General features: G+C 43.1%; 2 protein-coding genes across 9 annotated transcripts in view; both read right to left on the reverse strand.

The window, feature by feature from the left end:
* Positions 1-1,379: 1,379 nt before the first annotated feature.
* DYNLRB1 (dynein light chain roadblock-type 1) lies at positions 1,380-21,375 on the reverse strand. 5 transcript variants are annotated; one of them, XR_006595223.1, is made up of 7 exons: positions 20,793-20,989; positions 17,972-18,082; positions 13,208-13,283; positions 6,581-6,748; positions 6,452-6,488; positions 1,973-2,053; positions 1,380-1,738 (listed from the first exon to the last, which is right to left on the reverse strand). XR_006595223.1 is itself a non-coding variant. In XM_045053722.1 (6 exons), exons 2-5 carry the CDS (start codon positions 18,017-18,019, stop codon positions 2,013-2,015), a joined length of 333 nt encoding a protein of 110 aa, XP_044909657.1. In that variant the 5' UTR covers positions 18,020-18,082; positions 20,793-20,988; the 3' UTR covers positions 1,380-1,738; positions 1,973-2,012. The 5 variants fall into 5 exon arrangements, 3 of the variants coding, with proteins under 3 accessions (XP_044909657.1, XP_044909658.1, XP_011279157.1); XM_045053722.1 differs by lacking the exon at positions 6,452-6,488 and having other exon boundaries at positions 20,793-20,988; XM_045053723.1 differs by lacking the exon at positions 1,973-2,053 and having other exon boundaries at positions 20,793-20,988.
* A 2,503-nt stretch (positions 21,376-23,878) lies between these two features.
* ITCH (itchy E3 ubiquitin protein ligase) overlaps positions 23,879-27,783 on the reverse strand; it is a 145,960-nt gene continuing 142,055 nt past the window's right edge. For all 4 annotated transcript variants that reach the window (XM_003983597.6, XM_011280854.4, XM_006929828.5 and 1 more), the window contains one exon: positions 23,879-27,348. In XM_003983597.6, the coding sequence (XP_003983646.1) occupies positions 27,249-27,348 (100 nt within the window). In that variant the 3' untranslated portion in view covers positions 23,879-27,248. The remainder of the gene's footprint in view (positions 27,349-27,783) is intronic.

The following is a 27,783-nucleotide window of genomic DNA, read 5'->3' on the forward strand; positions in this document are numbered from 1 at the left end:
CACCTCCTTCCCCAGGGACAGGGACCATGCCCTCTTCTAGAAATCAGACTGTGCCACCAGATAATCTAAGTTGACCAGACCGTCTTCCCCATTATCCTTTTTGGAGAAACTCAAGCCAGGACACAGGAAACTTAGACTTAGATTCCAGCCTAAAAAAGCCTGAGAACAAAGAGAAGATACCAGTGACTATACCTCACTTTCTTTAAATCAATCAATACTGACCCAAGGTCATTCTGCTCTGGTCCTATAATCACCCTCTCCTCAGGTGTTCTTCCTGAGTCCACAGGGACAGGGCAAACATGCTGTGGTTTCCTAGAAAATCAGTTTTCCTTGGAGATTTGGGGAAAACTATCTGAAAGGATTACTGCCATATTAAGACAAATATGGATATATTATGGAGTGGAAAATCCCTATCATCTTTCACTAAAAAGGGAGTGTTTGAAGAAATTTTGCTGAACCCTTATGAACTACACCCCTGGGCTCCCAAGGGTACATCTTTTACTCCCCTGACACCATTAAGGAAACTTCACTGGAAAATTCAGAGAGATATTTTTGCTAGATGGAAGAACCCACTGTAGACAAAGGTTACTTTTGGCGAATGAAGGACAATGAAGGGGGATTTCAAAGTTTATACTACACAGTTATCAATCTTTTCCCTCTTGTTTCCAAGGTAACAAAAAAGACAAAAAGAAAAACCTAATAAAAAATAAATACATGTGGTTTCTGGGGGGAAAAATCCCAGAGTGCTACCGGATGATGGGGCCCAGAGCCTCACAGAGTAGCAGGCATGTTCTGGGACCCACACACGAGTCTGAGGGAAGGCACACATTTACCCAGGATGTGGTCACTCAGGTAAACAGGACCAGTGGGGATTTCTCGGAAGAAGGTGCAGAAAAAACAGTTTCTGGAGTCTGAGACTCTGTCACAGTTGTGAGACCTAAGGCAAGTCATTCTCTAGACCCCAATTTCCTCATCTTTAATATGGCTTTCACACTGTCTGTAGCGTTTTGTGAGGATGATATAAGCCAAGGTATGTAACATACCTGGTGCATTCTGGGTACTCAACAAATATCACTCCTTTCCTATTCCCAGTGTAGTAGAAAAAAATAACCTTTTAAAACATTGGTGGCAGTGGGAAATGTCGAGAGGGATGGCTAGGGACAAGAGGCCCAGAAACCAGGGGACCAGTTATAAACAAGACTCAGTTCAGCATGTGTGGCCACAGGTGCAGCAAGGAGCAGGTCTCTCTGAACCATGGGCACAATCCGCCATCGCGGCCAGAGGCAGCGCTGGGGCTCAGCAATTAGACCACGTGATTACACAGGAAGAGAGAGGCAGAGAGGCCTTTTCAACCTAGTGTTTAAAGACACACAGCAGGGTAAGCATTTCAGTTATTTTTAGTTAAAGAAAAACAGCCTTTTCCAAGGGTGACAAAGTGAGCTGAAGGTCAGAAGGAAGCAGAGTGTGGACTACTCAAAGCTCTTGCTCCAAAATCTGGAGATGAGGAAAGAAGGCCCACCCAAGAACTCAAGGGTGACTGGCCAGCAGAGGGACGACTTTGATGACTTTGGTCACTGGACTGGTCTAAGTAGGCTCAAAGGTGATTTCCACCTGCCAGTTGGTTGACATGCTTAACATTATTATTCTTGGGGGCTATTAAATTAAGGAATGATGCACGGAGCCAAGAGAGTGGCTTATTCAGTTGGATTCTGAATCACAATCAGGAAATAGTCTTTATCTGCAAAAGAGAAAAATGAAAAAATAAATCACTAAATGTAAAATGGGAGAAAACACACTAGAAAGGAAATCATCCAATCACCAACCATAAAAGGGGAGGGGAACAATAAAAAGCATCAATGCTCAGGCTACTTCCAACTGCTGGGGAAACAGAAGATGAACTTGCAAGTTTCCTTGAGGGTGGGGGTAGGGCTCCAGTAGATGTGGCTGCTGGAGAGCAAGCCCCTCCTCCTACCTGGCAGCAGGGCCTTGCAATGTATTCTCTTTTCTAATCTTCACAGTACTGACAGGGAGGTAGGATTATCACCTCTGTTTTCTGGGGAGGAAAACTCAGGTTCAAAGACTTAAATGAATTGCTTATGGCAGTGGTTCTTAAAAGAAAGGGCACCTGAATCACCGGCAGGGCTGGGCCCCATCCCTAGCCCTTTGGATTAGTAGATCTGGAGTGGAGCCCAAGAATTTGCATTTTTAATTACAGGATGGTTAAAATAATTTGCATTTTTAAAAAAAAAATTTTTTTTTCAACGTTTATTTATTTTTGGGACAGAGAGAGACAGAGCATGAACGGGGGAGGGGCAGAGAGAGAGGGAGACACAGAATCGGAAACAGGCTCCAGGCTCTGAGCCATCGGCCCAGAGCCTGACGTGGGGCTCAAACTCACGGACCGCGAGATCGTGACCTGGCTGAAGTCGGGCGCTCAACCGACTGCGCCACCCAGGCGCCCCTAAAATAATTTGCATTTTTAACAAGTTCCCAGGTGATGCTGATGCCGCAAGTTCTGGGACAACCACTGGTTTAAGAATACCCAGCTAGTTAGTGTCAAAAATGGAATTCCAAACTCAACCCTACTGGTTTTGGGTTAATGTCAGTTCTGTCACAAGCTCAGCTGCTGGCCTTCAAGAGTCTTCTGGATGAGGAGAATTTCAAGGGCACCAGGTCAAATGGAGCCAAAGGTATCTCAATTCTAGTTCTGGGGATCCAGCCCGGCAAGGAAGAATGTCCACATGAAATCACAGCTAGTCCAAGCTCTCAGGGGTGAGCCTGACTGCTCTTCATATCATAGAAACAAAAATTGGAGAAGCAGGGTGTTTCAACATTGCCCACTTAACCAAACCACAAACATTTACTAAGGCTTCCATGTGCCTAGCCCCGGGCCAACCCCTTCTCACATGGTACCTCAGTAAATCACTCTGTGAGACAGATACTAGTGTTCTCCATTTCATTGAGGCTCAGAGAGTGAAATGACTTGCCCAAGCCAAGGCAAAAATGCAGAGCTGGGCAGCTAGGTAGCTAGCTGGGTTTGACCCAGATAACACTGAACGCTTCTGATCTGCCCTCTGCTGAACAAGGGAGAAATGGCAGGACCTTGGCCTTGTTTGCTTTGTGTGTGCTGATTCAAGCCTAAAGTTTGCTTCTTCCCATGACAACAGACTGTTGCAGATAGGAGGAAACAGATTTTACAAGATTAATAATTTCATGGCTAAATAATCTGTATAAGTTAAATCACTTAAAAATATAAACAGAAATCATTAACAAGTCACCAAGAGACACAATTAGCAATACTAGAGTCTTTTTTCCAAATAATCAAACTCTAAATTCAATACTATCATTATAAGAGCTTTGTGGGAAGCAGAGTGTTAAAGCTTGATTATGCTGCATTAACTTGGCTTTATATTAGTTAGGTTAATAAATGAAAACCAAAGTCTGTTTTTTTAGTCTTTTCACATGGGCTATTCTTGGCCAGGATGGGATGAAATTTGGTACACATATGGAGGGCCAGACGGTCTGAAACTATCTTTGCTATTTGTGGTCTGGGAGGCAGCTTCTCAGTCTGATCAAGGAGAAAGATGAGGTGGAAGAAGGGGACAGTGGACTTCCTTCCTGGGCAGCGCTCCTCCAAGTTGTTCCCAAGGTGTGGGGTGGGGTGCTAATTACAGTCTCAGAAGGACCCACCTCAAACATGCAGCAACTAGGCCTGTTCTAGGCTGGGGGCTGTCCCTGTGGGGCTTGTGCTCTGCGGAAATCCTAAGGCATTCTGGCCCTAATGCTTTAGAGGCTCCTGCCCTGCTCTCCCTGCCCACCCCAACCCCCCACGTATTTTTGCCATATCAAAGTGGGTGTGTCAAGGTATCAAATCATTGGTTTTCATCCTAAATACCATGTCCCACAGACATTCCTGACCCTCATCCCCCACTGGTGACCCCACCTCTTACTCCCACAGTGGGGTGTCAACAATGGAGGGAGATCTAGGGAGTCATTCATATATTTATTAATCAATTATGTGTTAAATGTATACTATGTGCTTACAAATCTCTGTCCTCTTGGAACTGTGTAGGCGGGGAGACAGACAAAATACAGATAAGCAGGCTGGTTGGCTAAATGAAAAGGCAAGATGGAGCACTGGTAGCAGCAGGACGGCTGGAGAGGTGGTGAGGGTGTTCAGAAGGAACTTTCACTGTGTTTAAGGCAACCTCAAGAAGTCACACACCTCTCCAGTATAAAGGAATGTGAGGCACTGTCAGAGTGTGAGTGTCAGACAGAGTGAGCGAGCAAGTGAGAGTGAGAGGGTGTGCACATCCTCCCTGCAGGCCTCTGTGTGTCGCTTAGGAAGGTTCCAGCCACTCCATCCTCACCTCCACTGACAGGGCTGAGAGGCTTCTGGGCCTGTGAACCCCAAGAAGAACCTCTAACGTGGGAGTTGCCAATCCTGGACTCAAGTAGCAACTACACCCGTTAACTCTGAATGCCTTTGGGTTCTTAAGGGCAAGTTGAAGATGCCTTTGCAGCCAAGCTGAGAATGGACAGTCAGGAGCTTCCAGATGACTCTGTGGGTCCAGAGGAGACATTCTCAGAAGCTTTAAGTCAAGAGAAATTGTCCATGGAGAATCAAATTTGGAAACCACATCATTTGTCTTTGCCTCACAACGTGTGCCCTCATGTGGGCACAAAGTCTACTCTGACACACAGGGTCAACAGAGACCATTCCTAGCCTTTTAGGGATGTGGAGGTTTGTGTAGCCATACAACATGAAATCTTGGGACGGATCTGAGTTCAAATATTTCTGAGCCTTTCTGCCTCACCCAAAGCCGACCCCTCAATCAATGGGGTGTCTCAGGGGACAAGAGCAGTATAATACTCTACTTGATGCTTTACAGATGTGGAAATCGGGGTTCAGACTTTGGTTGATGTAAAGTCACACTCAAGGGGAAATAGCTTCTGTCTGCTGCAATCTGGTTTTCCTCACAGAACCAGAGCATCATAATAGGTTGGCAAGTGATGCATTAGACACTGATTAAACTGATACACAGTGTATGGCATGTTTTTGGAATAAATGCCACTGAAGTGATCTTATGTTCTCTGTTATCAACCAGCTCTGTCCCCACCCCTCTAGGGAGTGTCCCAGGGAGACTGTGGGCCCCTGTGACTCGGTCAATGGTTCTCTCCTTTGTATCCTTTCAAGTAGCAGAACTGGGCCAGAACAGGCTTGGGAACAGAACCAACATTGCTCTGCTACTTGGGTGGCTGACCCCACATCAAATTACTCCAGAATTCTGCAGCCAGCCTCCCTGCCACTTGTGTTGCCAAGCCAAGCCCAAGGACCTTCAGCATCCCTAGCCTCCCTATTTCCCTCCTTCATCTAGAACCCAGTCACAATCATACCACCTTCTTGCCTTTAGAACTCTCACAGGGTCAAGTCCACACAGCTGAGTTTGGTGTTTGACACCTCTGGACCAAATGTCCTACCTCTCTTTCTTCATACACATATACTGATGGCCTAGATGAGCTATACAAGCATCATCGCGTGCACACCGAACTCCTGCACACTCACAACTATGTGGCTCACCCAAAAAAGACAGAGGGAGGGAGAGAACAATATAAAAATAGTCCTGGAAAATCAATCTGTCTACCACCCCAGTCTGTAAATGTGAGTGAGGTGATGTAGGCCGGGACAGGTGGCCCTGATATTCCCTCCTGCGGTCCCAGTCCTTATGGGCTTCTCCCAGGAGGAGCATCTCATCATGTGCAAATGATCCTCCAGGCACAGGTACTGTTTGTACGCACAGCTCCTAAATGCAGACCAAGCACTGCATGAGAAACAAAAGCAGCAATCTGTTCCAATGCTGGAGGAAAAGCTGATCATACGGGGCCCAGAAGGACAGGACTGAGGGATGGACTGACTTTATTTAATGTTTATTTTTGAGAAAGAGCGAGCAAGAGAGGGGGAGGGGCAGAAAGAGAGGGAGACAGAGGATCCAAAGCAGGCTCTGTGCTGACAGCAGGGAGCAGGATGCAGGGCTCGAACTCATGAACCGTGAGATCATGACCTGAGCCAAAGTCGATGCTTAACCTACTGAGCCACCCTGGCATCCTAGGACTATACTTTAGAAGCGGGCAATTTAACTTTTTTTCAAGGATAAAATGACTGTACGTATTTTTACCTTATGCTTTGAATTTTAAATCACTAAATTCTTTTTCCTTCAAACACAGCTTTCCCACCCCTCCAACTTGCTTACACTCTTTCTTGTGCCTTCTAGATTTAGCTCGAATGTTCCCTCTTCTGGGAAGACCTAATCATACCTTCCTCTATGTTTCATGAGATCACGATTCCCCTCTGTGTCCTAGAATCTAGTACAGGGTCTGGTCTAGAGTCACAGTGAATAAGTATTTGTTGGGGATGCCAACCAGAGACTGGCCAGGCAGTGAGACATATTACCTGTGAACCTTCAACTCTTCAGTCCTTTCCATGGCACCTGTGGAGACACCAATGTGCCAAGCCTTCCTGATAAGCGGCACAGAATATGCTGTGACAGTCTCCCAAGTGGGAATACGGAAGACCTCTTACCTGGTGCAACCATAATTTCATTTTTCTTGGAGCGAATTCGAAGAAAGGTGAGGTCATTCTGGGGGTCGATTTCACGCACGGTGCTCCGGGCCTTCAAGATGAAGTTGTGCATGAGGTTGGCATACTGTGTGGTGGTGGGATTGTCCATGGTGCTCTTGATGGGAATGCCTGAGGGAGAGCAGAGACTGAACAGGATGTTGAAGCCCTTTTCTGCCCAGCTCCTGACACTGCACCCTTAATTCAAGAGTACTGGACTGACAGTTAACAATCAATGCCAGTATTTACTGAGGGCTTGACAGGCACAGTGCTGAGCACTTTAACTATGGCAGTGCCAGTCCCTAGAACTACTCTGGGGGTGCTATCACCATCTTCACTCGCCAATGAAGCAACAGAAGCTCTGAGCGGTCACACAGCAGATAAGCAGTGGGGCTAGGATTCAAATGTAGGCCTGTGGGCTCTGCTGCTGGGTTCCTCTTTTCTTGGCACTGTCTTGACTGGTTTCTAGCAATAAAAGGAGAGACTATCATTCAGAACATTTAGAACCTGAACAAGGAGGGCAGCTCTTACAAATTGGTAAATATTGAAAAGTAGGAAGAAGAAAAAGGTCAGCTTGTGCCAAGACATTACCATCTCTAGTGTTTTGATCCAGTTCCCACCAATGGAGGCTTTGGGCCCAGTTGTAAACACATTGTCTATACACATGATTGTGCCCCTCAAATTTAAGCCTGTTTCTCTGTCTGCATATACACTTGTAAACAGCATTGCTATTGCTTTCAAAGAGCCCACAAATGGACCTTCCACAGAGTTAATCATTCCTCTATTGTTGGTACATAGGCTGGATTTTTTTACTTAATTACTAAGCAGCGAACACCATTGTGTACGAAGCCTTTTCTGTTTTGAGGATTGTTTTCTTGCAATGAACTATTAAATGGACCTCTTTTACTAGACAGTGCCTATTGTCATGGAGGTGAAGAATCGGGTTCAGCCTGAGCCACCTCAGGACACAACTAAATCATCAGGTATCTATGAATCACCGTGACATATTAGCAGGTTCCAATGAGGAGGCCTTAAGTGCCCACAGCTGACAGGCACTTGTGGGGAATATGGCACAAGTGGCTCCTCACATGTAAGTGGCTAGATTTGGGGGCTGACAACCCTGCTGATCTGGCCCACAACTGACCGACCAGCTTAAAGACTGGCCAAAGGCAATCACCCTCAGGCCTTCTCACAGGTGGCAAGAAACTGGCCCAATCTTTTCTTCTTAGGGAGCAGGAACATGAGATTGGGCAGAAGAGGACATAGTGGCAAGAGAGGCAGCTGAGTCAGAGAGACTGCTTTGAGCGAAGTGAAGTCATGAAGACAGACCATAGTGATCACTTGCCTTTAAGGGACGAGAGGGTGCTTGCTTCGGCAGCACATATGCTAAGGGACAAGAGGACTAGATCACTAGCACTGCTACTGGATCCTGGATGACAACAATGTGCCCACCAGGGCACCTGGAGACCTCACTTCATAGCGGACTTTCCCGAGAATGGCCTATGAGCAGCTACGGTGATGACTGAGTAAAAACTCTGACCTGGACAAATACCCTGGGCTCTGTCTCTTCATAGCTATGTGGTCTCAGACATGTGACTTAACCTAAACCTCTATTTCTTCATCTGTAAAATGATACTTGTGCTGTGAGGATTAAATATGGCTAACTCATTTAAGAATATTTAGGAAAGAGAGTATGAATGTATCAACATCACCACACAATAAATCCCATCCCCACCCAGGGTACTTGAAGGGCCAGTATCAAGGCCTGGCAAAGTCTGCATGATCAAACCTCTTATCCTTCTCTTCTTATATACCACAAGGCCACCTTCTTTCAGGTTTCTCTGCCTGGAACTTTCCTTCCTTCCTCATTCTTCTGTGATTCCCACTGATTCCTCAGGTTTCCATTTTCTGGTGTATCTACCCAGCCCCAGATGTGGTCAATGCCCCCATTTTACCATCCCACATGATTTTCCTTTGGAGCATTTTCTTTGGAGTTTGACACCTCACCATTATGGAAGTGATCATTATGACTATAAGCTTCCTGGGGGTCAGGACCAGGTCTGCTACACTCACCATTGTCCTTAAAGAGACTCCATTAAGCATTTATTGCTGGTGACAAATGAGTGCTCTCAAGGGCTTCTTTTAGCAATTCAAATACTGTCATGATTTTTATCACATTTCTACTAAGTGAGAGGTGTATGAAGGAGACAAGAAACTACTTGATGGCTCACTTTAAAAACAAAAGAAAACATCAGAGGTGGTGAGGGGGCAGAACAGGGACCAAAACTGGGGAGAATTTCAAATAAGGATAAGAGATTAAGTCCAGATTCAGACAGTGTCAGAACTGCGGACATCTCAAAGATAGCCTAATGATTAGGTCGCCTGCTTCAAGCTTCTACCTTTACAAATTGGGACTGTGCACTCTGCAGAAGTAGCTGGTCACAAGGGAGCAGGATTTCTAACCTGGGGCTCAGATCTGTCAAGACCAAAGTTGTATAACCAGATATTCCCACCAAACCCAGCCTCATCAATCAACGATAAAGAACATTAACAATATTTAACAGAGGCAGTAGCCCCTCACCTTATCTGCGGTATCACTTTCCATGGTTTTGGTTACCTGCATCAACTCTGGTCTGAAAGCAGATGATTCTCCTGATCAGGTCAACAGTGGCCTACCACTACGTCACAATGCCTGTATGTCATTCACCTGACTTCATTTCATCACGTAGGCAATCTTATCATCTCACATCATCCCAAGAAGGGTGAATACAGTATAATACGATATTTTGAGAGAGACCATATTCACCTAACTTTTATTATAGTATAGTGTTATAGTTGTTTACTATTAGTTATTGGTAACCTCTTACTGTGCCTAATTTACTAATTTAACTTTATCACAAGTGTGTACATGTAGGAAAAAACCACAGTGTACATAGGGTTGGGTACTATCCCGGTTTCAGGCATCCACTGGGGGTTTTGGAATGTACCCCCCCCCCCCAACCACAGACAAGGTGTGTGGGGGGACTACTATTTATTAAGCACCAACTACATGTCAACATTGTTCTAGGTGCTGGGGATACAGTAGTGAACACAAGAGACAAATTTCTAACCTCATGAAGCTTACACATTTGAGTCTTTTATGTTGCCCCGTGTGGGTAGCAGCAGAAGATGGCAGGTGGTCTGACCAGGTACAAATGGAATGAAATATTCCTTAAGTTCTTGGCAATTTTGCTTAAATTCACACTTTTATTGTGAAACAGTTAAATATGGCCAACTCAGAGAAGTCAAAAGGTAGTGGCAGGTGTTTGGCAAGTGACTAGGATAAGGGTGTGTCATCAGTTCAGGGCCAAAAGCAATCAGTCTGGACTGGAGTGATCAGGAAAGGCATCCTGCAAGAAGAGGCCCCTGAGTTGAATTATGGGGGTAGGAAAACCCTACAGGGGATAATAGGAATCCCTAACTAATCATCCTTTTTTTTTTAACTGTTTATTTTTGAGAGAGAGAGACAGACAGAATCCGAAACAGACTCCAGGCTCTGAGCTGTCAGCACAGAGCCCAACGCGGGGCTCGAACTTGGGATCGGCGAGATCATGACCTGAGCTGAAGTCAGATGCTCAACTGACTGAGCTACCCAGGCACCCCCCTAACTAATCATCCTTAATGGAAGCTTCCAGAAAGCTTAAAGGCTCTATAGAGCAGTGAGTTCTGACCATCTCCATTCACAGTTGGCTGACCTTGGGCAGGTCATCAGCTCTGGGTTTCTCATATGAAAAATGGGCAATACCCCTGCCTGGCAGGGGCACTGTGTGAAATGTAAATGAGGACTAAAGTGGGAGCTCTGTGAATGGGACACAAATTAAATAAATAAATACATACACATGATAGTTTTAACATTTATATGGCATTTACTATACATCAGGTACTGTTCTAAAAGCTTCCCTGGAAGGTAGTATAATTATCCACATTTTACAGATGAGGAAACTGGAACAGAAAGGTTAAATGACTAGCCCAAGATCACACATCTGATAAGTAGAGTCAGGATTCAAACCTACGCAGTCTGGTTCTGTGTTCTATATTCTTAGTCACTAGGCAATACTGCCACATTCGTTTATGAAAAAGAAGTGCTCATTAGTATCCAAAAGGTAAGCAGTTGAGGCTCTATTTTCCCAATGAAAAAGCTCAAGTTTTGAGACCATTTTAAGGTAAGAATGAAGGTTGTGGTTTGCAAATACTGATGGAGGCCTGTTCCCTCCCCATTTGGGGAACAACCCCGGGAGCTGTTCCCTACCCATTTGGGGTCAAAAGTGTCCAGTCCAAGGGGCACCTGGGAGGCTCAGTCAGTTAAGTGTCTGCCTTTGGCTCAGGTCATGATCTCATGGTTCGTGAATTTGAGCCCTGAATTGGGATCTCTGCTGTCAGCATGGAGCCTGCTTTGGATCCTCTGTCTCCTCTCTCTGCCCTGCCACTGAGTGTGCATGCTCGCTCTTGCTCTCTTTCGCAAAAATAAGTAAACTTAAAAAAAATGTCCAGTCCAAGAAAGAAGAAAGTCTCTCTCTGGGTGATACACAAATGGTCTTTTAGGTCTTGGAGTAAGAAACACCCAGAAGAAACTACCTCGATCAACCATTCCACTTATGGCAGTTGAGGTCTGAAGAGGGGAAGAGGAAGTGCCAGGTCCTCCAGCTGATCAGTGGCAAACTTGAACTGGGACCTGCACCTGCTTCCACAATGTCCTGAGGGCTCCCACCATGCTGCCTGCTTCAATTGCAGGGTATAATTAGAGTCTGACAAAGCTGGAGAGCATGTACTGCCTAGTTCTAGGCTGGCCAGGGTCTGACAACTTGGAAAACAACATTTTTTTTTTTTTTTTAACTTTTATTTTAGAGAAAAAGAACACAGAAGCCTGAGTGTGAGTGGGGGAGAGGGGCAGAGGGAGAGAGAGAACCCCAAAGCAGGCTCCACGAGCAGCATGGAGCATGAGGTGGGGCTCAATACCACAACCCTGGGATCATGACCTGAGCCGAAATCAAGAGTCAGATGCTCAACCAACTGAGCTACCCAGGTACCCTGGAAAACAATATTCTTTTATTTTCTTTTTTTAATTTTTAATGTTTATTAATTTTTGAGAGAGAGAGAGAGAGAGAGAGAGAGAGAGAGAATCCAAAGCAGGCTCCAGGCTCTGAGCTGTCAGCGCAGAGCCTCATGTAGGGCTCGAACCCACAAACCGCGAGACCATGACCTGAGCCGAAGTTGGACACCTAACCAACTGAGCCACCCAGACACCCCTGGAAAACAATATTCTGAGGACATGCCACTTTCACTTTTTCATTCTTGATGACTTTCATTTTGCTCTGTTACGTAGGCATTATTGAGAATTCTCCCCTTTCTAAAAACAAGGCCTAGAATGATAACGTATCCACGCAGGGCTCTCAAGAAGTCCCAAACAAATCAGAGTTGACTAAACGCTGATTGGGGGAGCCCAGCTGGGCCGACCCTGGGCATGGCCTGGGCCACAGACCAGCAGCTACTCTGATCCTTCACAGTACAGTGTATGAGAATGCAAGTGCATTCAGACAGACTTGGAATGAAACCTTGGCTCTGTAATGGCAGGCAAATTAATTAAATGTCTAGACTCCATGTTCTCCACTACAAAATGGAGACAACAGGGCTGCCTTATGGAACAAATGAAACGATATGTTTATAAAGCACCAGCCTGTGGCCTGGCATGAAACAAGCATGTGATAAATGTTAATCCATCGTAGCTTGGGAAAATTAGTAACTGTACTCTTTGGGATGTTTAAAAAAAAATGCTATAGAAGAGGAGGGAAAAGCTATAGGCCAGAGTATTATCTAGCAAAAAAGCAGAAACAGGGGTGCCTGGCTGGCTCAGTCGGTAGAGCATGTGACTCTTGATCTCTGGGTCATGAATTTGAGCCCCACACTATGGGTAGAGTTTACTTAAAAAAAAAAAAAAAAGTAGAGGGGCGCCTGGCACTTAAATGGCTCAGTTGGTTGAGCATCCGACTCTTGATTTTGGCTCAGGTCATGATCTCACAGTTTTTGTGGGTTCGAGCCCCACATCTATCTCTGTGCTGATGGTACAGAGACTGCTTGGGATTCTCTCTCTCCCTCTCTGCCCCTCCTCAACTTGCGTTTTTTTTCTCTGTCTCTCATACACAAAATAAATAAAAAACTTTTTTAAAAAGTAGAAACAATATAAATGGGGGATGTCTGATAAACACTGAACTGGTAGTTAAAAAATTTGGTCATGTAAATTATGAAGGAAAAAAGCCAAAAAACAACCTCATGAATAAACATGCAAAAGAGTAAGAGAAGACATACCTGTACAAGGGCTAAAAAAAAGCATGGCACATTAAAAAGTATGATCTGTTAGGGCAGTGGGACTGAGTGAATTTTTACTTTTTTAAACTTTGGAATTCCAACTATAGTGCTGGGACACTGGGAATGTTTTAAAAAGGGTAAAAATTAGATCCCATACATGAAGGGGCTTAGTAAACAGTGTCAGGCTGTATTTGGGCTGTTTTCTGGGGGTCTGCCTGTGTGCAGGTCATAGCCAAAGGGAGGGGGTACCTTCTGTGTTCACCACGATGATTCCCTGTACTCCCTTCTGGCTCTGAAGTCGCTTCAGTGTCTCTTCCACCTCTGCCTGCCAGAGAGAACAGGACCAAAGTTAAGAAGGGCCAGTAAGACTGGATTAATTCCCTCACACTCCTGGCAAATGAATCATATATTTGTCTTCCAATAACAAACAACACCCAGGCACTAGGCACCTCCTCAAAGCCCCCAGGCTTGTTCGGAGTGGTCCCTAGGCCATTTCCAGCACTTAAACCCCAGCATGGGGCGGGGCTACTCCAGGCCCTTTGCCTATCAGGCACTATTTTCCCTCCCTGCTTAGCTGTTTGGGAGCAGAATACAAATACCATTCTTGGAGTATAGAGGCATTCATGACTCACATATTTGGTACACCTTAGGAAAGGACTCTGGTGATTTGAAAAAAACCCAAACAGTGGTGTCTTAACAGGAAGAGGACTAAGTTGTCACTTGTGGCCCAAACAGCACAACTGAAAACATTCTAAAGAAGAAAAGTGACTCCATTGAGAAGAAAAGCTAGTAAAAACAAGATACAAAGGGCCAGTCAGATGTCTGTGGCTGGATACTCCCTTTGCATGCTTTTGGCTTCCATGATCTTACTTGCTTTCTGCCTCCACCAACTGCCTGCAGAGCACCACTGATAAGTGCCCCCTCCCCTTTTTCTTTTGTCTCTCAACCTCCTACCATCCCAACCATAAAAGAAGGCTCAGGCTTTGGAGGTGACTCTGCTGGGCTGGCACTGGTGTGAAATAAACAGTCTTTTCTGATTCCCTGAGCGCATGTCGCTTGTCTCTTCCAGGGCACCAAGTATTTGCTCTAACACCATGAGGATAAATTCAGTGACTTAATAAGCTAGCATCTGAGAGTGTAACACATGGCACACAGCCTGGGGAAGGGGCTCATTAATCCTGATTCTCCAGAAACTAGCACATGGCATTTGGGTCCTCACCCTGCCATGCCAGGCTTTCTATATGATCACTCCTATCTCTTTTACCTTTCCTTCAACTCTCCATCTCCATTCCCATACCTATCTCTACATCTTTTTTACCCTAACAAAGAAATCCAACAAATTCTTCTAGGCCATTTAAGACATCACCTCATCCATGAAGCTTTTACTGATCCTCAACTCAGGGGAGTCTGCCCATTTCTGACTCCCCAAGCTCTTGACTAGAAATGCATTAGGTACTGGTTTACTTAGAGTTTCTACAATGCTCTGCAGAGTTAGGTGCTCAATAAACAGCTGCTTAACTGAACTGCGCCTGTTTCTGTGGATGGAAACTGGCCTTCAAGTGTGCTTGTTTTTAGGAGGCTCCTTCCAGACAGGTCCAGAATCCAGTCAGAAGCTACTCAAAGGCTGAGTTGGGACTATGTTGAAAACAGAGGCTCCATCCGCCTAAAAAAAGTGGTTCCCCACCCCCAAGGGCTAATGGGTTGGCCTGAAGAGGAGGAGCTTCTAAACAGTAGATGGACATAGCACAATGAAGTATTGTTTTTCTAGTAGGCATAAGACTGACAATCCAGTCACTACCACCCACTCCCCAATGATATAAGAATACTCAAATGCTGGAGAGAAGGGCAAACAAGTTCTTCCTACAAAATGGCAAATAGCCTGAAGCCTCATAAATCTGGAGCCTGGGTAAAAGGACAGGGCTAGCTCTGTGGATTTGAGTACAATGTAATGGGTCATGCATGTATGAGGTCATAATTCATTCAACAGACTTTCACTGAGCTCCTATTAAGTGCTATTCTGGAGAGGAGGGGTAAAGTGTGATAGTGGTAAATATTACACAGTACTCAACCTGACCTGGTTAACTTTCCTGAAATTCATCCTAAGGAAATAACTTAAAGGAAGAATACAACAGTACTGCAGTAACACCTTGCAGTAGCAAAAAGTAGAAAGAGCCAAAAATGCCCAATCATTAGGAAAAAAAGCCAAATAAACAATGGAATGTCCATTCATACGAATTTAACACACAAAAATAACAATGGTGATCAGAATATTTATACCACCACAAAAGTATGACATAACATTAAGTGAAAGCAGCTAAAATGCAAAAATAAAGTGCTTGATGATGGCAACCATATGAAAATTAGAGAGTTAGGGGGCGCCTGGGTGGCTCAGTTGGTTAAACGTCTGACTTCGGCTCAAGTTGTCATCTCACCATTCGTGAGTTCAAGCCCCACATTGGGCTCTGTGCTGACAGCTCTGAGCCTGGAGCCTGCTTTGGATTCTGTGTCTCCCTCTCTCTCTCTGCCCCTCCCTAGCTCGTTCTCTTTCTCTCAAAAATAAATAAAAACATTAAAAAAAAATCAGAGAGTTAGGACTAGGAAAAATATAAGAGCCACACTGAGAGCAGGAAATTATAGATAAGATTTTCTTTCTTTTTTTTTTTTTTCAAAACAGACTCTTTTTCTTCTAACATGTTGTTTCTACTTAAAAACATTTTTTAACCCTTCTCCGTGCATCCAAGAAAGAGATCTCTAACATGGAGACCACAGGGCTCTGACATACTCAACATCGACAGCCCAGCCAATCTGCAATCAACCTAGAGAAGGGAAAGAAAGCTAAAATCAAAGATGTCAGAATAGAGGTCTGAAATATCCCCTGGAGACTACAAAGTGGGGCTGAAATGAAAAAGATGAATTATTTCATGACTGTTATACTTCAGCCCCACTTCAGGTATATGGGTACCTTCTATGCGCCAGACATTGTTTTAGGTCTGGGGATGCTGTAGTGAACAAAATCTAACAAAAAACCCATGCCTTCATGAAGCTGACATGGAGGGAAGAGCAGACATTAAACAAAGAAATAAGTGAAGTATAAATGTCAGATATAGTAGGGAAGGGGCATCTGGAATGCAAGGACTGATGGCAATTTTAAATAAGTGTCAGCAAAGTCCTCACTAAGGTGATAGTTGAGTAGAGATCTGAAGAAAATGAGGGAGCTAATGTGGATTTCTAGGGAGAGTTTCCAGGCAATGTGAAGAGCAAATACAAGAGCCCTGAGATAGCATGTTCCAGGGCTCAAAGGAACCAGTGTGGCTGAAGTGCAGTGAGCAGCAGGTGACCAGATGAGAGAGATCAGAGAGGCAGCCATGGTCAGATTAGATTTCAGTGGGCTTGGTAGACCACAGCAATGAATGGTTTTTAATGAGGATGATATGGGGAGCCACTAGCAGGCTCTGACATGAGGAATGACAAGATCTGTTTCAAAAGAATGGCTCCGGTTGCTATGTGGAGAAAAGACTGCAGGGGGCAAGCACGGCCTGTCTGGGCCCTGGCCTGTGCTGCTCTCTCTGAAGGAAGCAACCTTTTCTCCCTGACTCACTGCTTGATGTAACTAACTCCCAGCTCTCTGGACTCAACTCATGAGCCTCCTGCCCCTCTTCTGGGCACCCTTGGCACCCCACCTTCACAGCACTTACCACAATGGGATGTAACTATCTGTGTGCTAAACCCAAAGCACCCCAGGAACAGGGACCTAGACTTTATAATCCCACTATTCAGCACCATAAAGATTCAATAAATACTTAATGAGCAAATAAAAATCACTTCTACAACTATGTTTTACAAAAATCAACCTTTTTAAGTACAGGAGGGGAGACATGGCCTTACAGTACCCAAGGTAAACAAGAGCTAGGGTTTAGGTGGTCCTAAGTTTAATGAGAACCTGCCACTGAGATCTGACTTCTTAAAAAGTAAACACACCAATTATGCATTGACCTGCTCAGTAGATCAGATACTGGGATAAATGTTTTCAGACACCTCTCTCATCTGAACCTTTCGTGGTTAGTATGATCTTCATTTTACAATGAGGAAATGGAGATTCAGAAAGAAGAGTTTTGCCCAAAGATCTGTAGCAGGTCAAGAGAAGAGCTGAATATACCACTGACCACAACTGATAAGGTCCTTGCCCTCAGGGAGCTCACATTCTGGCGAAAAGATGTTCAAAAAACAAGTAACCAAACTAAATGATGAGAAAGAAGAGCACTCCAGGCAAAGGACTGAAAGCAAAAGCAGTGCAGGGAACAAGTTTGGCATGTTCAAGGAATAAAGAGGACTGGTATTGCCAATGTTTTCCGACTCTTTACTAATCTGATATGCACAAATCATATAACAACAGAAAGTCGACTTATTTTCATTTTTAAGAATTATCAGTGAAGTTGAAATGAACTTTACTGTTTACATCTCTCCATTTTGAGTCTTCTGATTTTTTCCACATTTCTATTGATTTTCAAAAACTTTGTATGTTAGAAACATTAGACTTTTGTCCATCACATAAATTACACTTCCCTCCCTTTTTCACTTAATCTTCTGATTTTCTTCAATAATCAGAAGTTTAAAAATTTTTACATAGTCAAATTAAATAAAAATAGTTTTCTGTAAGACTAGAGAAAAGCTTTTCCAACTTGATCCCAACCACCAGGATGGGGCTAGGCCTGGATGAGTGGGGACCATGAGGTCTAGAGGGGTCTCCAGGAGACACAGGGCACAAATTACCTGGGTTCAGGAGAAACTGCTTAAAACAAACCACAAGTTCAGCCCTAAAAGAGCGAAGAAGAAAAACAAACGATGCCCCAAAGCCACAAGCAGAAACAGGGACATTTACAGATGGGAAAGGATAGTCCTAGGCAGGCATCCCAGTCATGCCACCTCTAGCTCAAAGTTTGTTGTTTCTGCAGAGCTAGCCAACTGGTATCAGAAATATTTGACTGGATATGTAGTCCCCCAGGGTTGACTTACATCTCCAACTTCCTGTCCTAGAGAGAGCCCAACTGGTATCCTCAGCATCCTGGGTAGTAGGTACTACTAACATGGGTGTCTGTATGTTCTTTAGTTCCCAGGTGCATGTTGCTGACAGATGGAAAAACAAATAGCAGTAAAACTCCAGGATTACTTGTTAGTTCAGACTAGTAGCAATAACTATCTGAAGCAAATAGTTAACAAAGAAACCGTGACCAATCTGACTACTAAGCATAAACATTTTAATTTGTATAAAACAAAAATGAATCAAAAGGACAGAAAAACATGTGCATCTGATATAACAAAAGAGTAATTCCAAAATATCATACAAAATGACTACGAAAAATAGAAAGTCTAGCGCCTGGATGGCTCGGTCAGTTGAGCATCGACTCAATCTCGGCTCAGGTCATGGTCTCATGGTTCATGAGACTGAGCTCTGTGTAGGACTCTGCACTATCTGCTTGGGATTCCCTCTCTCGCTCTTTCTTTGCCCCTCCCCTGCTCATGCTCGCTCTCTCTCTCTCTCTCACAGTAAATAAATAAGCTTAAACAAAAAAAATCTAAAAGTTAAGTGGGCACTTGTGATGAGCACTGGGTGTTGTAAAAGTTAAGTGGGCCAAAAGGATACTAGTAAAAAATACACCTAAGAGAAAATACAACCATACAGAAAAATGTTCACTGTTTCCTATAAATAAAAAAATGAAAAATTATAGCAATGCTGAAGTATCTTTTTAAATGCTGGCAGTTACGGCAAACCTGGTACAAAGGCAATCTGACCTTTTGGTAAAGCCACAGGACAACACTACTGCAAGACCCATAAGTGTGTTGGTCCAGTGGCCTCAGAAATTCTTTTCCTGAGAATTTCTCCTAAGGAAATAATCTAAATTTTTCAAAAAGAAAAACAGGGGCACCTGGGTGACTCAGTCATTTAAGTGTCTGACTCTTGATTTCGGCTCAGGTCCCCATCCCAGGGTTGTGGGATCAAGCCATCCATCTGGCTCCATGTTGGAATGTGGAGTCTGCTTAAGATTCTCTCTTCCCCTCTGCCCCTCCCCTGCCTTGTGCTCTCTAAAATAACATAACATAACATAACATAACATAACATAACATAACATAACATAACATAACATAACATAACAGAAGAAAAACTCTACATATACAGAAATACTCATCACATCATTACCTCTACTAATGAAGAGTTAGAAGCAACCCAAACGTATGCCAGGGGGAATGGTTTGTCAAATTATGGTACAACTATTTTACTATTATGCAGTCACTAAAAACAATTCATCACAAAGATGATGTAGCAACAAGGTTCAATGTCTTTGGATACTAAAACAAAAAAGAATAGAATGCACATCTTGAAAAATATGCACATGTGAACCAAGAGGAAGGAGAACATACAGAATTGAAAATAGTTGTGTGGTGGAGTAAGACTAGATAGAATTATGGATGATTTTTATATCACCATAAAAAGGGCAATTTGGCAGTTTCTACCAAACTAAACTATGGATGCCAGAAGTAGCACTTCTAGGAATCTACCCTATATCCTCCATAAACACTACATAAAACACTAGCATGAGCACACACACATACACAAAAAGACAATAGTTACTGCAAAACTGTCTAGAGTGGAAAACTGTAAATCACCTAAATGTATATATACTGCAATGGAATACCATACAATCCTTAAAAAGAATAAAGATTTGTATATATTGCCATGGAAAAATGTTTGATATTTTTAAGTGAACAGAGTAAGCTGCAGGAGATCTCTCTCTCTATATATAGCCTAAAGTAAACTTAATATGTAGAAACATGTATGTTCCAGTTTCATGTGATAAACAAGCTTTTATGTACATGTGGTTATGCACTAATCAAACCTAGAAGAAAACAGCCAAATGCCAACAGTTGTTGGCACACATCATAGGGGTGTGAGATAGGTACTTCACGTACTTTTTGCATTACATGCTTCAATATACTTGATATGCCTGAATTGGTTAAAATGTGCGTCTAAATATGTTTTGTTTTCATGAGTATAAACACACAATAGCATGGTACAGGTTGCAGTAAGCCACCATTTGTGTCAGAAAAAGAGGGAGCATATACATGCCTGTTGATATATAAAGAACTTTCAACTCTGGAGACAAAGGCTACGGGTCAGGGTTGGGTGGGAGATTTATTTTTCAGTTAGATCCTTTCAGATTATTGTTTTTACTGTGTTGCGGGTATTATCTGTTAAATTTTTTCTTTACAGTTTTAAAGTTACATATGTTTGAAACATTACATGTTTTTAGTGATGTAATCATATTCTTTGTGGTGTAATAATAAATGAAAAAAGCCGAGACCACAACTGTACATTTAGTAGGAGCTAAACTGTATTAAAGGAAAGCTGAAGACAGAAAGACTAGACAAATGTCTAATTATAAGTGCTTGCCTTTAGGTCATGGCACTGTTCCTTTCTCCTTTTCAATTTTTCCTGTGGGTTTTACGGTTTTTAAATAAGATTTTTGATTTCACATTTAATAAGTCTTTTCAAGTTTCCCCAAGTCGGGAGGATTAAAAACATGAGAAAACAAACCAATAAAGTCATAAAGAGCCCACACAGTTCCCGCCAGCAACGCTTTGGGATGCCCAAGGGTGGACCCCGCCGGTTTGATTCATGCACCAAATCCCAGACGCTCGAAAGAACCACAGGGACAGAAAGGTGTCAATCGAGCTTCTGGGGTTCAAATCAACCTCCGCCATTTCCTAAGAGAAGGCATTTAGTTTCACTCGGCTTGAGCTTTCAAGTATGTCAAATGGGGATAATGGTCGTACCTACCTCACAGAACTGTGGTGAGGAGGAAAGCCAAAATACGTAAAGCGCTTAGCAGCGTCGAACACAAATTAAGCTTCCAGGAAACCTTATCGTTATTGTTATCGCGCTACAAGGCCCAGGACTCTAAATTGTAAGGGCCTCTCGGCTGGCCTCCCCCCTCTCTCAGACCCTTGCCGAGGCCCGAGCTCCCGCTTCCGGTCAAGAGCCTGCGAGACCGGTGGCCCCGCCTCGGTCCCCTCGGTCCCCAGTCCGGGTCTCGAGGCCCGCGCTGCCCGGGTTCCGTCCTCCAGTCAGTTGGGGTCCGGCCCCGCCCCGGCCCGCGGATTCCCAGCCCGGCACTCTGAGACGACCCCAGAGGATGGAAGGCTAGACGCAGGGTGGTGGGCGGTCGTACTCGACCACCCTGCGGCCACCAACCACAAGCTCTAGGCAGACACTCACCATCTCCGACCGATCCAGTAGCTCCGCGACCCCGGCACTCAGCCCAGTCCCGGTACCTTTCGCGCCTGCGCACAACACCCTGTCAAAACGGACAGCTCCGAGAGCCTACCAGGACCCAGCGTGGGACTGACGGCGGGGCGGGTCTAGTCAGCTCCCCCAGGGCTCATAAGGAATTTGCCAGGCCCTGTCCCATAGTGAAAAGCAGAGGAACGCTTCAGCTGTGGAAAATTCCCAACTCCTGTGCCAAAAGATGGTGTCAGAAGAGGTTTTCAACTCTCCACCGAGGTCTGAGATGGCGCCGGAAATCCTGGGTGGACGGTTGTGGGCGAGTGTGAAGGCAAGGAAGGGGTGTTGCTGAGACCCCATTTGTGCCCTGATTAAGGCAAAGTGAGTCGCTGAGCCAAAATGCGCCCAACGCATGGTAAAGTCGGGGAGTGGGACTGGAGTCAGGTGTCTTTGGGGTCTTCAGAGCGACCCCCTTGGAAATATTCCAGGCAGGTTCTCAGATGGAGTGGTCAGGGCTGAGCTGGGAGTATGCAGGTTTAGGACTCCAAGCTCAGCCCCACCCCCTGGGTTACCTTGGAGAAGCCACTTTACATCTCTGTTTTCTCATTTTCTCACCTTTATAAGGGGGGAGCCTTCTTTGCAGAGCCCTACGTTTGTCCTATTTTCTGTTCTTTAGCCTTTATTAGAAAACATTCGATGGAATAAATTTGAAGATTTTATTACACGAGTCATGAACGGGTCAACATCCCACATAAACAAGTAGAGGGAAGCTCTGCCGAGCTATACAAAGATTTTACATAGAGAGGGAATAAAAAGAGAGAAGAAAACCGTTTATTCGCAAGGAAGAATTGTTTAGGCCCTCCTAAGGGAAGAGGAAGGGGCCTATTAGTAAATTTCCCAGTATTCACTGGGCAATTCCATGTTGACCAGTAAAAGATAACATACTTGGGGAAGGTGCTCAATTCAACACAGATAACCTAATTTCAATTTTTCATTCCACTGCAGCCTCTCTTAACTGGGGAAGGATTTGGTGCTCCTTTCAGGGGTGTCTGCATGTTAAGAGGATCGGATAGTGCCTTTACAGTGAGGAAACTGGGCAGACACTATCTTAGAGGATCAAGGTTAACGTTACTAGTAATGTGATATAAACGTTTAGGTAAACACAGGCTTTGGAGTCAGTCCTTTCCAGTTTGCACTCTTGCCACCGAACCTCAAGTTAATCACTTTAAGCCTTCATTTTATTATCTGTAAAATAGAAATAATCATCCCTGAGAGTGGCCAGGAAGACTAAATGACAGTTGCATGTGGCATATCCAACAATGTTTGGGACATAGTAATAAATGATCGTTGTCCTGGGACTAAGTGAATGTAGGTATGGTATTGGTTGCCAGGATAGGGAAGACAAATAGAAGAGCAGGTCTTAATTAGAAATGACGGAAAGGAACAGTGTGGAGGTTTTCAGATCTGTAGGTATAACCACAAATTCTCAAGGTCCTGCCTGCCCTGTAGGGTGCCTTGAGGAAACCCTCTTGCCCACAGCAGCTTTGCTTAATGGGAATCTGTTAGTAAGGGACCAACATTGTCCTTCTGAGGTCTCCACTGAAGACCTTCCTCTCCTTGTCAACTCCTGACAAAGGAGCTTTACAAACACTGATAACTGAAATAGGCTGGGAGTGACAGCAATTTCTCTTCTAGAATTACACACTAGGAGACATTTCTTAAAAGTCCAGATAACAGCAGCCCATCAGCCACAGCTGAGTTTTGTTTGATGTTCTTTGTAGGGATTGGGGCCAGTAAGCCAAATGGTTAAGTTAAGAACAATTAACTTCCCATGGAAGATTTCCTCATGCTGGGAGGGACAGGTCTCCCTTTTTCTTAGTCACACTGAAGCTAGATCTTTCTAGCTGCTTGTATGAAACAATGAACAGGATAGTGTCTACTTCTCAGGACCTGGAAGGGACCTGCAGTTTCTGTCCTCTAGTCCCTGCCAGTTCAGATTAAAAAAAAAAAAAAAAAAAAAATCATGGGACTCCTGTGTGGCTCAATTAGTCAAGCGTCTGACTCTTCATCTTGGCTCAGGTCATGATCTCACGGTTCATGAGTACAAGCCCTGCATCTGGCTCTGTACTGACAGCACACAGCCTGCTTGGGATTCTCTCTCTCCCTCTCTGCCCCTCTCCTGCTCTTTCAAAATAAACAACTATTTTTTAAAAATATTAAAATCCCATTCCTCTTAGCCTCTCGCCACTGGTTCTATTTTAAATGAGAGCGTGATCACCTGGTTTCCTAATAAAAGAGTCTACTGAATCTATTGAGCAGGATAACTCATTGAGGTCAGTCTTGATAACTAGCTGGTGGTTTTCTATTCAGCACCCATGCTTGGGTCCTGTCTTAGAGCACCTTTACTTGTTTTAGAAAAGGAGAGGTCTTCATCTTGGTTCTTCTTAACATAGGCAACAAATCCAATTTCACCTCAGTGGGTCTTTCCAGTTTTTTTCTACCTACTCCACAGTACAGACCAGCTACAACTTGCGCACTTACAAAGACAGAGAGGCAGAAATCTATACAATTCACACAGAAAGAAGGCTTTTTTTTTGCTGCAGGTGAGGAAAACCTTCTTACTCAAGACTAACATAACAGTGTGCAAAGGACCAAAAGAGTTTAATTATAAACACAGTCTTACATCTTTTAAGGAAATGCAAGTGAGGCAGCCCCCTGAAGGACCTTTATAAGAGCACTTGACTCCCTGTGATATTTGTAGAGTTACCTGAGTATTTGAAATTACAGTTCAAGAAAACAAAGGAACTCCAATACAGTAATATACAATCCAGTGCTGCCATTCTGTTTTTAGTAAATGAAAGCATAGCATATATACAGATCATTTTGTAAATAACTCTAAAAGAAAAACAAAAAATAAGGGGGCTGGAGATACCAACAATATTAAGTAGAAGTAATAAACCTAAAGAAGTTCAGATACAGTTACAGCCAAAACAAGGAGGGATATAGAAATAGAGAAGTCTAATTCCATGAGTCATCCCTGATAACATTTTAGATTATTAATCAGATAAATAAAAAGTGGCAGAGTGGGCTTGACTGAAATAGTTCATTTAGGATGCAATCTTTGTGAGCAAGTGAGTCATTTTTCACTTAAATTTCTGATGATTTGACATTGGTATGTCAATCTCTTGATGAAAAATTAGTACCTGAATTTTAAATAGAGTTATTGTAAGTCTTATGAAATTAGATTCTTCTGCACTCTGATTTAAGTTCATAAAAGAGCAGGAATTCATTATTATGAGCTGCTGGATCAGTTTTAAACCACTCTATCTGAAACAAGTGAGGTCCTTCCCTCCTGACCCAGGCTGTGAAATGCTGCCTTCCCCAATCTCCCAAAAGAGCAGAAGAATAAGGCAATTGCTTTTTACTTTGTTTTTATTTCAACATAACATGCAGTAAAAAAAAAAAAACAAAACAAAAAAACAAAAAAAAAACAAAACAAAACAAAAACAAAAAACCCCCCCAAAAACCAGGATTTATTAGCATTTACAATGCTTACAAAGAAAAAGGACTCAAAGCAATTTAGTTCAGATTTAAGAAATTGCTCTAATTGAACACTTACAATAAATCTATTTCCAAATGTTCAGTTTGGACCAAAATTTAAAATAGCATTTGGCAGGTAAATTATGTCTGCTGCTTATTTGTAGTATTTTTATATAACCTCTGATTCTTGGGATATCCAGCCCCCATTTTCCTAACACAGCAGGGAAGACATATACATGTGGCCACTTAAATTAAAGGAAGAAATGGAGTAAGGGAGATCCCAGGCTGCAAAAATATATACAAGCATTTACCTTTTCCAGAACTAAACGTTTCTTCCATAAAAATATTAAATAGCCAAGCCCTATAGAACTAGGGCCAGGGCTACTTCAAATATAGCTATTCTGTATTTTAAAAATATAGGGCAGAAAGCCTTTTGGGTGATATTTATACATTTTCACACAATATTTCTAGGTCCCTAAATGAATCATCAAGCATTATGTAGAACAAAAACAAGTCTACTTTCTTACATTATTTAATTTAATCTTATAAATCTCTAGTAAATATCGTAGATAACTACATTTTAATGAGAATTCGCCTCAATAGTAAGTCTTTATAGAAGGCTTAATCTCCACAGCCATATATTACCAAAGTTCAGATTTATATAATGAATGGATAGTTGGCAGACATTCGCTCTGTAAGACAAAGCAATAGCATTTTCCCCCCTACCAACAAAAAGGCAGAGTCCCTACTTTGGAAACCAGGGCTTTTAGAGATCATACATTTCCTGGAGTATATGGAATAAAAAAACAAAGATAGGGTTGGGGAGAACCTAATTTCCCCCACCTTTACACTAACAATTTCTAGATGAGGCAACCCTTTTACTCACTTAGGTCTGCTTTATGATGGCAGTGTTTTAGAGTACAGATACACAAGTTTTAAAATGTTTTTGTTGCTTCCAGGATGTGAAAGGACAAATAGGGACAAAGAAAAACCATTTTCTTTCCATATGGACCAGGGGTTTGCTACTCTCTGCTTATTTTTGGCTCAGTACTACTTGTTCCTGCTATGCTACCAAAACCTACCAAAGCCCTGTTTCATGAATTATATGAGGCTGTCCTCAGGGTTCAGCTGTGTGTGATAGGCACTCAGCTGGCTGAGGCTTCATCCCACTGTCCATAAAGTCAAACCTCTGACAGCAGCCACCCTGACAGAGTCTAAGCTAGGCCAAGTTAAAAGAATTAACTACAGAGACATTCAAAGTGCATTTAATCAGATACTAATGGAGCAGTCTGAAATTAAATAGCCATGGGAAAAACAAGGAAAAACCTGTTAAAACTTTATGAGTGAAGAGGATATCCAACTCAGGACAATGTAAAGAATGGAAAAGATTACTCCAAGGTGTCAGAGAATTGATTAAATTTGAAGACTTTTAATTCACACACAGAATACATTTCTGTGATTACTAGAAATGTATTGCTATTAAATGTACTAGTCCCATCTCTTTAGCCAGTACCACAGCTCTCCCTCCCTATGTAAATGTAATGTAGAGGATGTTTCACTGACCTCCCTCTTTGGACTGGAAAGTACTCTAGTTACAACTTGAACTCCCTAGCAATAACTAATAAACTGAAGTTGTTGGATTATGATAAAATTATAGATGGAATTTATATATAATAACATACAAAAATTGCCAATGATGGCCTTTGATGAATTTAGCTACCACCGTGAAGGAAGCACAGTGTTAATATTTTTTATAAAGTTTAGTATTTGCAAGGCAATTAAAACAATCAAACTTCCAAATGAAGAGAGTTATATGGACATTTGCAGGCTGGGACCAACTTCTCCCTGAATTCAAATTAACAAAACTACTTTGTAGAGAGATGCAAGAGTTTTGCATCACTTTCAAGGGGTAACAGCAAAATGATGCATGGATTCATGCTCTGGGAAGAAAAAACAGTCAGGCCAGGCTGAAATGAGAGGGAGAGCACAAGCCAGAAGTTTGCTCACATCCCCAGAAGCTGGGTTAAGTTTGCACTTTTAACCAATACCTCTTACCAAGAGACTTAATAGGAAGATCTTACATATTTCATTTACCAAGGGACTTCCCTGCATATCTGCAGAAGTCTCTAAAAGAAAAAATCTACTCCCAAGCGAGACTTTTGACACATGTATACAAAACTGTTGTTAAGGTAACAATCTAGTGGAATAAGACAAGGCAGATTTCATTGCTGTTAAATCTCATGTTAAGTAAGGTTCGACTAGTCATTTGCAATCTGATTTCTGGAAACATGGAGTAGAAATCCAGAATCACTGGGAGATAAATCTCAATGATAACATTAACTTACTTATACTCAAATAACTCTCTAAACAGTCACAGCCCAATTTTACAACAAGATGTGCAACAAGCAGAGAAGGAAAAGGACAAACATTGTAAATAAGTTCTTGTCCTTTGGTGGCACAAGTTCTCGGAAGTTACTCTTGTCCAAATCCTTCTGTTTCTTCAATGGCAAATAACAGCTTTTCCTTCAGTTGCTCATAGCTCTTGTAGGGTGGCAGGTCCAGGCGGTTAAAACTAAAAGTAAGAATTGTTAGCTTGAGAAAAGGAAATATATAAAGAATCATATGACCAGTGTAGCATATAACACCACTGGTTTTAAAGTAAGGCAAAACTGGGTTCAAATCCCAGCTCTGTCACTGGGCTTTGAACAAGTGCTTTTACCTTTCTGAATTTTGGATTCTTCTTTGGTAACTTGGGAATAACAATATTTACTTTTCAGGGTAGAGGGACAGAATAACAAGTATACGTACAACACATGGCCAAGTACTTCAGGGTCTGTGCTGACAGCTCAGAGCCTGGAGCCTGCTTCGGATTCTGTGTGTCTCTCTCTCTGCCCCTCCCCTGCTCGAGCCCTGTTTCTCTCTCAAAAATAAACAAACAAAAAAAATTCAGGGGTGGGAAATGGGACTGACTGCAAGTGGGCATAAGGGATCATTTTGGAGTGACAGA

The sequence above is a fragment of the Felis catus genome, chromosome A3 (genome assembly GCF_018350175.1).
Source record: "Felis catus isolate Fca126 chromosome A3, F.catus_Fca126_mat1.0, whole genome shotgun sequence".
In the NCBI taxonomy this organism is placed as follows: Eukaryota; Metazoa; Chordata; class Mammalia; order Carnivora; family Felidae; genus Felis; species Felis catus.

Excerpts from the sequence above, each read along its gene's own strand:
- DYNLRB1 (XM_011280855.2), bottom strand. The coding sequence starts at position 18,019 with ATGCTGAGGATACCAGTTGGGCTCTCTCTAGGACAGGAAGTTGGAGAT. Across the intron at positions 6,749-13,207 it reads CATCGTGGTGAACACAGAAG|GCATTCCCATCAAGAGCACC; the intron begins GTACCCCCTCCC and ends GCTCTCCCTCAG. Across the intron at positions 1,739-6,580 it reads TGAAATTATGGTTGCACCAG|ATAAAGACTATTTCCTGATT; the intron begins GTAAGAGGTCTT and ends TCTCTTTTGCAG.